The sequence below is a fragment of the Macrosteles quadrilineatus genome, unplaced genomic scaffold (assembly GCF_028750875.1).
Source record: "Macrosteles quadrilineatus isolate MER2022 unplaced genomic scaffold, UCM_ALF_1.0 Scaffold_3__2_contigs__length_128488019, whole genome shotgun sequence".
NCBI lineage: Eukaryota > Metazoa > Arthropoda > Insecta > Hemiptera > Cicadellidae > Macrosteles > Macrosteles quadrilineatus.
The window spans coordinates 5,079,189-5,092,949 of record NW_026542596.1 but is presented as its reverse complement, the minus strand read 5'-3'; the positions used below and the strand labels follow the sequence as shown (position 1 = coordinate 5,092,949).

Below are 13,761 nucleotides of genomic sequence, written 5' to 3'. Positions count from 1 at the left end.
TGCACACCTCGTGGAGTTGGGAAAGGCCTTAAGCCATGTAGTTTTGTGAAATGTCAATAGATTGTTCCACTGGGACTAAGATGTTATTTGATCTGAATCCGTCTGCTGGACAGAGAGACAACACTTGTCCTTTGATCAGACTTAACGATCTACTGCAGGAATTAATTGTAAACCTGTAATCTTAGAAATGTGAACCTTATCTCCTAGGTTACAGCATGTGTCAGGTTGGCACAGGTACAGTATTCAGCTGCTTTTATAGTCGAGTAATGCTCCCAAAAAACAATTGTAGGTAAAGGTTTTGGATTTCAGAATCTAAGGTAAATGAAGTGTTTAAATTGAAATGGATTTGTTTATAAGTACATTGATTCATGCCCTTCCAGCTTGCCTAATCCTTCAAATGTTAGGATAGTTCCAGTTTTAACAATAAGCAAATCTGAAGACGTACTTGTACTTTTAATCCTTATATATTTTTCAGAACAGTACCAATTAAATAGGTACATACATTGGTTTTCAGTTTGTTGTAAATTTCACAACAGGTTTCTCCGCTTCTTCAACCACCTTAAGACTATTATTTTAATTGCGTTCTATTGTGTTGCCTTTTTTGTACAAATAAATTTATATATTTATAAAAAAAAGCATGCCTAGCTTAAAATTATTGTCAGTAGTTTTATGACGAGACAAATATACATTTTTAAATCTCTTATAATCTTTCATAAAACTTTTAACCATGAAATTTCTTATGATCTATGTATCATTTAGCATTTAGTTTGTCCCGTCTGACCCCGTGTGCATTGCCAAATCTTTCAACTCATCTAGTAAAATTGGGAAACTGATGTCAAGAAGGTTTCTATCTTCTTCCTGTTTCAATATAGACACAAGAATCTGTGCTTCATTCTTTTAAAGCTTACATGTTAAACTCATAAGAATTATTTCATTGATTGGTTTGATTGGATGCTATAAAAACAGTAAGATAATTAATTACAAGATTTAAATTTTCTTTTATGATATTGTAAATGATTTGAATTTTACTCAGCCACTAACCTTATCAAAAGAAATTAAATAGATTATATTTTAGCGGAGTAGGCACTCTTGCCTTATAGTTTTTTATAAAATCAAGTATGGACTTGCACATTAAAGTATCAATTCTATTTAGTGGAACTATAGTACATTTAATGTAGATGAATATTATTAGCACAAAAGAAAAGACAACTTTATTACAAATTTACAAACCATAATTTCATTTTGCATAAGTTTATCCTTCAAAGATAATATAAAGAAATAAATAATACCAAAATGCATTTATACTTATCACTAACATATATACAAAGGACGGAATACTGATACAAGGTTTTGTCAAAATTACAATTTTAATGTTATGCAAGCTTAATTAATTTACAAAGCTCAAAACTCATATTTGGTAAACAAATATTTTATCATTGAAATAAATATTATAAATCATCTTTGAGTTGAATCAAGTTGATGATAAATACATTATTTCAACTTATATTCTTCTATTTAACTGTAAATGTGTTTTATTGATGATAAAACATATGTATTGTATGGTAAAATTCTAAATCAACTAACTTAAGCTATCTTACACATTGTTTGAAATTAAAAATTACCATAATCACTTATTTCATATAAAACTTTATAAAAATGTATTACAAGTAAATTCTTTTTTTTGCTATTAAAATGTATTTGGTTGTTAAAGCAGATGTTTCAGTGTCAATTTTCATACAAAATGTACATTTTATTTACATGTGTAACAAAAATATACAGATAAAATATAACTTAATATTTAACCGGATACCTGTCCCTTAAATGTATACTATTATGCAAACTAAAAATCTTAAACTCAAACTTGAGGAATGTCACCATTAAAATCTTTCCGTTACCTGAGGGGGAATGGATACAACATTTTTACTAAAGAAACTCTTGTCAATTTAATATTTAACATCTACTGCAGGTCGTAAAATATCATCACAATAAATAATGTTATGTAAAGTAAACAATAATAAAAGAAGCATGAATTAAACCATTGACTATTTATTGGATACAGAAGTCGTTGTATTAATAGTCAAAGATTAAACCCAAACACGCTTGAAACAAATCTTTGGTACCTACATTCTTTTATCAATTGAAGTAAATTAAAGTGTATTTTTCAATTATATTTTTATACAGTATACACTTTCTTTATATAGGTTCATTGCAAACGCTGGGCCATCTATTAAAAACATGAAACAAAAGGGTTCTATACTAAATATATTAAATTTAACGCCAAAATTATACAATCTCTGTGATGTATTGCAGTTATTTTTTGGTGGTTTGTTCCATTAAAGTTTTATTGTAACTGGATTGCTCCCAAAACGTTATTTATCAAATAAAAATATTGAAACCATCAACTGGTTGGTCCGGTGTTAAAAGACAGTAAAACAGTAAAAATGTACACCTACATTGGTGGAACATTGAATAAAAAAAAATCAATAAAACATTGAAAATGGAAATGTTGGAAACATAAATATGATCTATGATTGGAATATTAAAAAATCAATAATCAAAATTTGTTTTGACAGTCCCTTGAAGTTTTACGTTATTAATAAAATTATTTTTGAATAGAAAAGGGTGCAAAACCTCACATTTGGAACTTTATTTCACAGATACTCCCAGTTGAAAGCAATCCAGTTCTTATACAGTATCTACAGAAGGTAACAATGATCTATTCAGTTGTCCGCAGTCAGATATCTGCTGACGGAGATTGCTGCGAAGAGAGGAAGAAGACCGTGCATTGCTGCCGAGATTGATAGAGACTCTGCGGAGTTACAAGAGTCTGTGTTACAGGTGCTGCAGTATTCCACCTTGACAAAACAAATTACAATTTTACCTATTGCTGTTACATATATTTTTTAAAGTTGGATTTTAGTTAGCTGATTGACAAAAGTGAAGCAACATAAATATATATTTATTTCACATCTATATTGTACTTGTAAGGGTTTTCACGGATTATACACATAAAATAAAATAGGCAAATCACATGAAAGAATTATATGTGTTACTGATGGTCCTATTGTGAAGTTTAAAAAGCCAGTTATATTATGTGTGTTGTGTGTTCCAGAGGCGTCACACAAAACATATTGGTGGGGGAGACACTTGGTATTTCCCAATTATTGTACACGGATTTCCCGACTATATTTCACGAATTTCCCAACTCTTTATTATAAGGATTACCCAACTTGATTTGGTACCGTTCTCAAATTTCTCAACTATATTACAAGGATTTCCAACTAATTAATATAAAGTTTTAACAGTAAGAAGGCTATTTTACCTTCTTACTGTGTATCTTTATAGCTAACAAACACCAATATAACAAGAAATGAAGGTTTCCCTCACATTATTGAGTTGACTGTCAATCTTCATTTTTGATTGTGTCTGAAGTGTCTCAACAAATGTTAACAATGCAGGTCTACTGATCAATAATACGTTGAGTTTATAAAATAAATAATCCTCTTAATTTTTTAAAATAAAAACTCAGGGGATACAGTACGGCTCTCCACGTGCAGCTCAGGAAGAAACTTCCCTTAAAACCTTGAATAATTAATGTGGCATATACTACAGATACGGTACATAGTTACTCAACATATGAAAATTCCAACAATTTTACTTTAATTTTTAGTCTACCTAAGGATTAAGGGTAGATCTCTGCTTGGTTAGAGAATAAATCTTTGTAAAACCTAGAGCGTAAATGAGCTATGCACTGAATACAGGTATGACAATGTGATCATTTGCATGCAGTGGTAGGAAAATATATGTTTTGCCATGGTGCCGTAAAAACAGCTGTTTTAATACATACATGGTGAGTCTAAGTGGCCCTTTTACTCCCTAGGGAGTAATGAGCCTTTTTAGTCCCTAGGGAGTAAAATCATATAGATTATACAGTAGACCTGTTGAGTTCCACAGACTATCTACGGTTGACAATGTTGAATCAGCTTCGTTCTGACTATTTGGCTAGCAACTATGACCTCCCATCCCATCTATATTTTACCTTAGCGTATGAGCTGACAGAATTCTCTGAGCAAGGTCCACTGCCATAGTCGTCCGTCTCCCAGGTACATGAGCGAACAGTGATCAGTTCATTGTTTACTGAAACATGTTAGTTGGTTTAAAACATTTTGGATATAAGGTTGTGTAAATTAATTATTATTTTTTGTACTTAATTACGTAACAATATTGATTTTCGAATCTCCTTTGCTCCATATTGATTTTGATTTTAGCACAACTACATCTTTCTATCGCATAGTGAAAATACCCTTCATGTAATTTTGTTATTCAAATAAATATGTTGATAGGCTTAAATCTTATTTTAACCAACATTATTTTAACAGCCTCAAAGCAGTGACCCATACAGGTTGGTGTGGAAGTCTAAGGAAGGTCGAAACACTGTAAGAATAGTCTAATTACCACTCCCTCGTCACACATAATTGGTTTTGGAAGTATCTGATCTTCCAAAAGTTTTCTTCCTTTAAGTATTGGTAAATTATTAGTATTCGAAAGACAGTTTAATTTTCTATATTTTCAGTGATGATAGAATATATTATCATTACCTAAAAATAAGGCCAGTTCTTAAAAATAGGTTGCCTATTTAAAGTGCTAGATTGTTGTTTAATTCTCTGCAAGAATAACTATCTGGTCATTGTATAAAGTTTTTTTTTTTTTTTTTTTTTTTTTGTTGAATAAGTTTATATTTAAGAGAATTTTTGATTCTCTGTACTAGGTACAAATAATTAATATCGTTTATACATTGTTTCCTTCTTTAAAAGTTTAAAAATTATTATCAATGTGGTACAAGTGTTGGCAAATAAGAAACAAAGTAAAACAAAAATGTTAATGTAAAGTTTGTTTTCAATCCTAACGAATATGCCTATAATATATTCTTTAGAGTGAAATGCAAATTTGTCAAAGTGTTACTTGTAAGGTTGAAAGCAAAGTAAATTAACATTGTAAAATGTGTTTTTGTTCTTGTAGTGGGACGGCATTGGAAAATGAAAAATGGTAATATTCTGTGGTTCATGACATGTCAAATGGTTACTGAGCCAAGAAGAGGCACCCAAGGTTACGTTAAGGTTAACACAACCTTCAAGGTATAAGTTGTTTCAACAAGTTGAGTTGTGGTTGAAACTTTTCTTCCAACTCTCTTAAATAAAATTAATAATAGGTACCCACACTTTAACTGTACTATTTACTCAGCCATTGGATATATTGATATCTATTAAATATATTGGTGTTGAATTTAGTAAATTTGATTGAAATTTTTGTATTACAGTAGTATGTCATCTTGTATTTTTTTGGTAACCTAGTACCAAAAAGACTTTGAAACCTGATTTAAAAGTAAAGCCACAAATACTGTACATTTTAAAAGAAATACTTTAATATTTTAGTTATTTTTATTTTATGAGGCCTTTTGCCATTTGTGTTAGCATTGCCAGACACATAACAAAAACTGCGGAAGGTTTTGTGCCGTGTTTGACGATGGGGAAAGGCCTCATAAAATACAAATTACTAAAATATTAGTGTAGTATTTTTTTTTATGTATTGCAAATATTACCAGTTTTCAATTTAAGACAAATTGTATATTAAATCATTATATACTTTGGCAGCCCAAACTTGAATGAGAATCCTACCTTGAATTAAGTTGTTATGAATCTTCGAAATCTTGCTGAGTTAAGGGTTTTTATCCTTTCAACAAAACGAGAATTAAATTTACGGTACCGGTATTACAAAAAAGTTAGGTATTCTTTTCTCAGACCCAAATGATCAGCTGACCAGAGCACATCCAAATTTTACTTGATTCTTATGTTACCCACGCCTACTTCTGAAAACCCCTAATTTTCCCATTATTCAAACTTAAATCTGTTAAACATTCTTTAATCCTCACCTCTCTGTTTTGTCTTCTTGCACATGGCGATGGACTGCAGGTAGGGGCTCTGCGCTCTCTCCCTGTCACAGTCTATCACTGCCAGATGGGTCATGTTGAAGGGGTCTCCACATCGACGGTCCACGTCTGAAGAACACACCCAGCATCTGATGCTCTCTCCTGGGAAAAGTTAAGATTGGTATGAAGTTACAACTAATTTTAATGTATCAAAGAGCCAGTGTGCATTTGAACCCCCAACATCAAGTCACCATACACCTACTGTGGATGTGTGGTGTTTTAAACACTTCATATAGGAATTAGATACATTTTATGCAAGTAAGTCAGTGGGACTGCAGTGATTAAATAGTGCCGGTGGTCACTAATCACTCCATTGAGCTAAAATGGTTTGAAACTGCTTCTGCTTGTCTAGTTATTTGGATCCTGGGGGAAGGGGTTGTACTAAAGATGGAGGATGGTTATGTTTGCTATTGAACACATTTTCCCGAGGATCTTGTTGTTTCTCCGTGGGTATTGCCTACAAATCTTAATCCCTTACACACACTTTTCAATCAGAAATAGAAGACATGTTACTCCTAGGGTTTTCTGTTTTAGTTGTTTAGTTTTTCTGTTTTATAAAACAAAGCCTTTTAGATTTTTTTTCCAAATATCAGACTAGAGAAAAGTTTTCCAGGTACAGTTGAATAATTTATTTCTGAACCATTTAGGATTATTTTACATATATTCCAAACAAAAACAAAATTATAATTGATATATTATACCTGCCATTCATCTACCAACTTGTAATTGACAGTTAATATATAATTTTTGTTAGGGGAGAAACCCCTCGGCCCTCACAATATGAAAACCTGTTTCTAACAGAGGGTAGGAATTTATTTTTACTTGACTTTGTCTTGTATAATAACAAATACCGGTACAGTAAAGTATGTGGAGAATGTATAAAAAATTAATCATATTCAGACACAGTACTTCTAAAACAAACAACAAACATTGTAGGGATGTAAAAAAAAAACAAAAAGTTTAGTCGTGAAATAGTTATTTGTGTAATTAGTGGGTGAAGTGGCACTTTGCTGCACATTAGAGAAATGTTTAGCACGAGTTGTAGGCGAGTGTGGAAAGTTTCTCGAGTGCAGCAAAGGCAGTTTGCACTCGTGTTAGTTACACATTATATTTTTCCTACAGTTGCTATAAATCATATAAATAATTAGTCTTTCTTGCCTTGTAAACACTGTACAACACGTTTTTAAGTTAGGTTAAATCCAACAGCTGGTGCAGCGTTTCCCATCGTTCAATGTTTGGAATCCAAACCACAGAAAACATACTACTATAACCTTAGTAATTATAGTAATATGTTATAGTATATGTATAGTTATAGTAATATGTTAATATAGTAATAGTTATAGTAATATGTTATAGTAATAGGTTATAGTAATATGTTTTCTGTGATCCAAACATTGAACGATGGGAAACGCTGCACCAGCTGATCGTAGTCGTACAAGCGTACACGGATTAAGTGTATAAAAGCACGCTGTTGTGTTGTTTGGTTGGAATACTGGTGTTCGCCAAAGTAAGGCTTTCTGTTCTGTTCATACTATAATCTGTGCAAGGAAGCCCACTTTATTTATTTTATAGTGCCACTAGACACTAGACATTTAAATAGTGAAAAATAAATTCTCGCAATAGAAAAAATCCCAGGCAAGGAAGAGGCAATCAGTGGTATTACTATTATCTGTCGAGATAATAAACTAAGGGTTGCAGGCCAAAGGTTAATTGGTTAATATTGGCTCTTAGTAGCCCAGTGTTCCATTATTGGCTACTTAATGACTCATTGCAAGAAATGGTTGGGTGAATGGGCTGATAAGTTTTTAGTGAACCAATGACCCTGTTCTACTTCTCCAGTAATCAATCACATTTGCATTTTTCTATTCAAACTATGATCTATAGGAATATATATTAGATAATACAAATGCAGGAGAATGTCAAGCTATGGAGGTTGGAATAAATATCAAATAAAAATATAGTTCTTTTTAAGCTTGTACACCCAAAAAGTATAATATTTTCCCAGAAACTTAACAATGTTGTAATGGTTCATAAATTAAATTTTGGAAAACTATCATTTTTTTCTTTATTTGTGGAGAAAATCTTGGTTAGAACAAGAAAAGTGAAAGAATAGATCAGAGAATAACATGAGAATCAGTCAAGGTTACCAAGTGTTTACTGCAGTAGCTGTGTGCGTGTGTTTACCTGTGTGTGTGTGTCCGGATTCAAAGTCCTTGTGTTTCTGTGATTATGTGACGTCCATTGTTGTGGTGGCGAGTATCGTGTCAAAGTTGGCACACCTGTTTCCGGTAAGGTGTCATCACTGTAACCTGTTCCGGTTTTTGCGCGACACTCTAATGCTACTGGAATATGTGAGGTAAATAAGATGCGTAGTAGGAGTTTTGTACACGCATATTTAAAACATTAACCTGTAAAATGGTGGTAAATAAACGGTAAGTAAAAAAGCATGCACAAAAAATAGCAGTGTTGGTAAATAAACAGGAAAACAATACACTGCTTCTATTCTGACGACTGAATAAATTCAAATAAACTCAAATTTAGTCCGAATAATTAAGCTAGGGCATATCATGAGCTTCGCGTTAATAGGAATAGCTCACAACCAGCTAGATTTTGCGTAGGTAAATATATTTGTTTGCATTGGATTTAATTTCAACAAATTTATACCAGTGTCAGTAGGCTACATTTTACTGAAAGTAAAAATAATGAATTGTTTTTACTCTCCTTTTCTTCGAAGAAGCGTTAAACGTAATGATTACTACAATCAATTTCAAGCCCCTCATAAAGTTGGGTAAACCAAATTTCTGTGAAGTGATGATGTACGGCGTGGCATTGCAATTTGGGCAAAATGCAAGAAATCAGTCTTGACACGGTTATGAAACTCTTCAGCCAGTGGACCTGCAAGTGACTCAGCCCTTGGACATTGGATACGCTCTCTCCTGGAACATTGGAACGGAACTGTGGACTTGGACGTGAGGGAGGACTGCGCAAGTCTGAGGCAACGAATTGGCGGGAACCAGGCAACATATTGGCGGGAACGTAAAAAACCCCAAGTAATTTACTTGTCACTCAAGAATGTTGTAACTTTGTGGAATTGGAATGACGAAAATTTCCAAAAGGTTTGGCGGCATTGTCTCACCAAACATAGATACTGCAAGTGTTTTCATTCTATTCGAAAATCCGAATCATATATAATGTGTCCGTTAGCCCGATAACTCGAGCAAAAATCATCCGATTTCGATGAAATTTGGTATAAACGTGTAAACCTACATTTATTCGAACGAGTTCGCGAATCAGCATGATCTGACCATGGTAACGGGGGTTCATGGGGGGTAAAAATGGGTTTTTTTCAATTTTTTCCCCTAAAAAAATTGCAATTTCTTTCTAAACTATTATGTTGAGCTTAAAAAAAGAAATAATTTAGTATAGTGAAGCGCTGTTGTATGCCTTTACGGAGAAAATTAAAAAAAAATATAATTTCAAATTCCCATGTCATTCTTATGGAGAAAATGAATGTGGCCTACTGTTGTAGTTTACTTGTTTATGGATAAGTGTTGATAAAATTTGGCAAATTTATTTATTTCATCATATACTATTGACGTATGGTAATGAAAAAAAAACACTTTTTACCTTCCCCGTAGCAGCAAACCTAAGCACTCGTTAAATCTAATGTTATTTAAATTGGGAATAAAATTGTAACAAATTGAGCTCTGTTTGAAAGATAACTCTTGAACCATTCCAAAGCACTGCCGCAAACTCCAATTGTTTTTAACTTGTTGAGCAGTTTTAAACTATCTACGGAATCAAATGCTTTTTTGATGTCAAGAAATATTAATATAGAACGTTTTTTGCTGGAAATGGTATCGTACAACTCTTTGTTTACATCAAAAAGAATATCTGAAATATTTTTGTCGTGACGGAATCCGTACTGACGCTCACTGAGAATGTTATTTAAATGAAGGTAAGCAACCAATTGATCTTTGACAGCCTTTTCAATTATCTTAGTAAAAATACTCAACAATGAGATTGGGCGAACATTGTTTTTATTGGTGATTTCGTTGGATTTATTAACAATCAGGAAAAGTTCCTGAAGTTATGCTTAAATTAACAATGTGTAAAAGTGGAAAGCAGAGGATATGAAAAGTTTTTTTAAGACATCGGCCGAAATACCATCGTAACCAGGCGCGGAACCACCCCGCAGGCCGCAGACGTAGCGTTGTAAGTCATGTGCAGTGATCGGTTGAACGGTTGAACGTCGTGTCGAGTTGGTAGTCACAGTCATCAACCAATAGGGCCCCACTTGGGTCTAGTTTACTGGCCAGTGAGCTACCGACGTTAGAGAAAAAAATGTTGAAATCATCTGCGACTTGTTTATACAATGTTGTAGATAACTGAGTGTTTGATGTAAGTTTATCTATTGGAAACGAAATCTTTTCTATTTATTCTGCCGGCCAGTTCATTGACCAATCTCCAAAACAGCTTAGGGTTATCAGAGGCTTCGTTTAATTTTTGCCGGTAATAATTTTGTTTAGTTTGCTTCAGTTCTTCACTAAGGTTTTGTTTAAATTCTTTATAAAAATTGATAAGCTCAACATTAAAGGGTTGTTTTTTAACTCTTTTACTTAATTTATCCCTCACTCTTATTTGTTTAATCAGTTCTATGGAAATCCATGGTTTGAGTTTTTTAGCTCTAGTTGATCAATAATGGTTTTAGTAGTAACTCTTTTACTTAATTTATCCCTTACTTTTATTTGTTTAATCAGTTCTATGGAAATCCATGGTTTGAGTTTTTACAGCTCTAGTTGATCTATTAATAATGGTTTTAGTAGCAGATTTCACTGAATTAATAACAATTCTATTAAAATAATTAGAACAAAAATTTATGTCATCATCACATTGAACAATGGGGTCCCAGTTGGAGTTAGTGAGGTTATGTGACAGTAGCGTATGGTCCAGGTACGTGTGAGTGTCAGTGAGAGAAGTGTTAGTGTGTGGTGTGTTTGAGGAAATAGTGAGACCAGTGCTGTAGTGATCTGTCACAGCCGTCTGGATCACAGCTGATTTGACCTGAGAAATGTTTTTGTGTTTAATGAAAATGTGATCCAGACAGCTTGCTGTGTTATTAGTTACTCGCGTCGGCTTATCAACACACTGCAGGAAACCCATCCCCAAAAATACATCTAAATATAGTTCTGAAGTTTCATTTATTCGAAGAAGGAAGGTCTATATTAATATCACCAAGGAATATACACGTTTGATTTCTATTTAATGCTTTCATGTATCTCTCCAGTTCACCAATGAGATTAATTGGATCACTGTCGAAGGTTCGGTAAATAACTAGCAAATGGAAAGGCTTTCCGCAGTGCGTGAAATCCAACGCAAGTCCAAGTTTAAGCAGTCTTGAAAGGGTCTCTTTACGTTTTTAAAACTGGTTTTAAGAGGTTTGTGGTTCCTTCGCCTTACTGGGAAAGTATCAAGCAAAGCAAGGTACAATACGAGAATGGACTTTGCTGATGCATTTCAAGTGCGACAATCTCAAGACATCGCTGCCTTCACAGTCGGTCGCGCTACCGAGCCACTGAATCAGCAAACTCAACTTTTGTTTGTTATGTTATTAACTATTTATCGTCAGTCATATGGTAATGCGAAAAGTAATGGTTCTCAGGGTTTTCTTCGCATTTCTAATTGACAATGAAAAGCTTTCACTGTTTCTATTATGTCGAGCAACCAATGGAAAATTTGTCTCCGATTTCTCTGTTGCAATGCCAATTTACTGAAGCGAAAACATCAAGATTCAAATTACATCTAAGTGATAGTTTGTTGAAAGTAAGTGAATGGGTTTTTCTGCAATACAGAAGGTAGAAGTCAACGTTAGTTTTTACAAATATTTTAATTTGTTTTTGTGTTTAGTTTGAAAACCAATAAACAGAAGAATTTGATTGTATTGTAATTTGATTAGATATATTGTCTAATAATACAAACTCAACATTTCAAGTTAAAATAATATTTAACTAAAATTTATCTTTATATTTTTATCTAACCAAATAGAGGATGTTAATGTAAGTGTTCGAGTAAAAGGCAGTAAATAAACGTTGTTCGCCACTGACGAGCACGAGAAAAACAAAATAGCTTTTTACAAAGCATTCAGTTTTAAGATCGCCCCCCTTATTAAAATTAAATTATTTATTATTTTGGCCTAATTAGTTTTTGTGTTACACAATAAATTATTTCTCATTTAAATTCTTAGTTTAAGCTGTATTTTTAACTTCTTATCGTTTAAAAATATGATAACTCTGGATTATATATTCCTTAAACTGTACATAGATTATTACAGAAGTACAAATTCTGAAAAATAAATTTGGTATTAAAGTAAAAAATTCTTTTTTCAAATGTATTTTTGGGAACATTGTATTTAAAATATGAAAAGTGTGTTTTACTAAATATTAAAGCTAGCCCCGTGGTCGAAAATTCTACAAAATGTATTTATTGTGCAAACATCTCTAGGCCTGTAAATAAAACATGTGATTGGAATTTCATTAATTTGTTTTGATTTGCTGTTTATCGTCTATTATTTCGTTGTTATATCGTCACCAGCATGGCAACCCATCATGCCCATGCAAATCTTTAGGATTTTAGGATTTATATATTAAATTGTATATTATATATTATATAGAGGTCATCCAGTGGTCAAAAACTCGACCAAAAATAACGTAATGTAGGCTACAGACTTCTCTATTTTCACCCCACGCTGTAAATGAAACATGTAATGATTGTGTAGCAGTCTTCTATTTGTTTTGATTTTCTGTTTAATTATCGTTGTTATTTCGTCACCAGCATGGTAGCCCATTAGGCCCAAGTAATTTTTAAAATTTGAAATTAATTTGTTGTGCTTATTTTTGAGCCTATTTTAATTTATAAATGTATTCTGCACTTATTTAGGCAAATATCTCTCTAACAGTATGCGTAGATTTTTATGGAGAATGTTGTAAAATGTTCTAGTTTGCTTGTTTATGATTATATTTTGATCAAACTTGGCAAATTTATTGATGTTATACTAAACTATAATTATTTTACTTAAAACACATTTTATTAGTTTCCCTGTAGCAGCAAACCTAGGTACTCGTTAATCCTAATGTTATTTGAATAGATTAATTGAAAATCATGCCAGGCAAATGGAAATTAGCTTAGACGGCAGGTTTGCTGCGGCGGGGGTATTTTAAAAGATAAGACATGTCTCTCACCTGATCTAACAAAGAGTACAAGCAGAGCGACAGAAGACAACAGGAAAGCTCGCAAGTAAGCCATGGTAAGTCACTGTCTCACTCAACTAACTGACTAACTCACTGGAGTCGAGAATGATAGTCAGTTCACCAGGGTTGGGTGGGTGGGGGGGGGGGTAAGTGAAGTACAACAATGGTTCCCCCTCCCTTCCCCACAACAGCTGCGTCACTCGCAAAACATTGTTGCGAAACTTGTTTATATCAGACCTGAAACATTGATTTTCACGACTTTTTGCTTGTTAATAACTGGTATCATGGAACGTCGCGTTTTTTTATTGTTCATAAGTAAAAAAAGATAATAGAGATATGGTACTATTTTGTATGGCTTTTTGTGGACTTTTATGGCGATTTTAATCATGCCTTTAACAGGTGACAAAGCTAATCTGTTTGCCTGGTTGCTTGTTAATTACTTATCAGGGAACTAATCCTAGTACTGTATCACAATACCTAAGTATTGAATATAGAATCCCAATTAATTGTATTGCAGTATTTAGCCCG

At 32.9% G+C, this 13,761-nt stretch overlaps 1 protein-coding gene across 1 annotated transcript; it reads right to left on the bottom strand.

The window, feature by feature from the left end:
- Positions 1–1,639: 1,639 nt before the first annotated feature.
- Positions 1,640–13,324, bottom strand: LOC128990631 (protein quiver-like). The gene is made up of 4 exons (XM_054413108.1): positions 13,225–13,324; positions 5,930–6,088; positions 4,040–4,137; positions 1,640–2,855 (listed from the first exon to the last, which is right to left on the bottom strand). Exons 1-4 carry the CDS (start codon positions 13,286–13,288, stop codon positions 2,721–2,723), a joined length of 456 nt encoding a protein of 151 aa, XP_054269083.1. The 5' UTR covers positions 13,289–13,324; the 3' UTR covers positions 1,640–2,720.
- Positions 13,325–13,761: the final 437 nt, after the last annotated feature.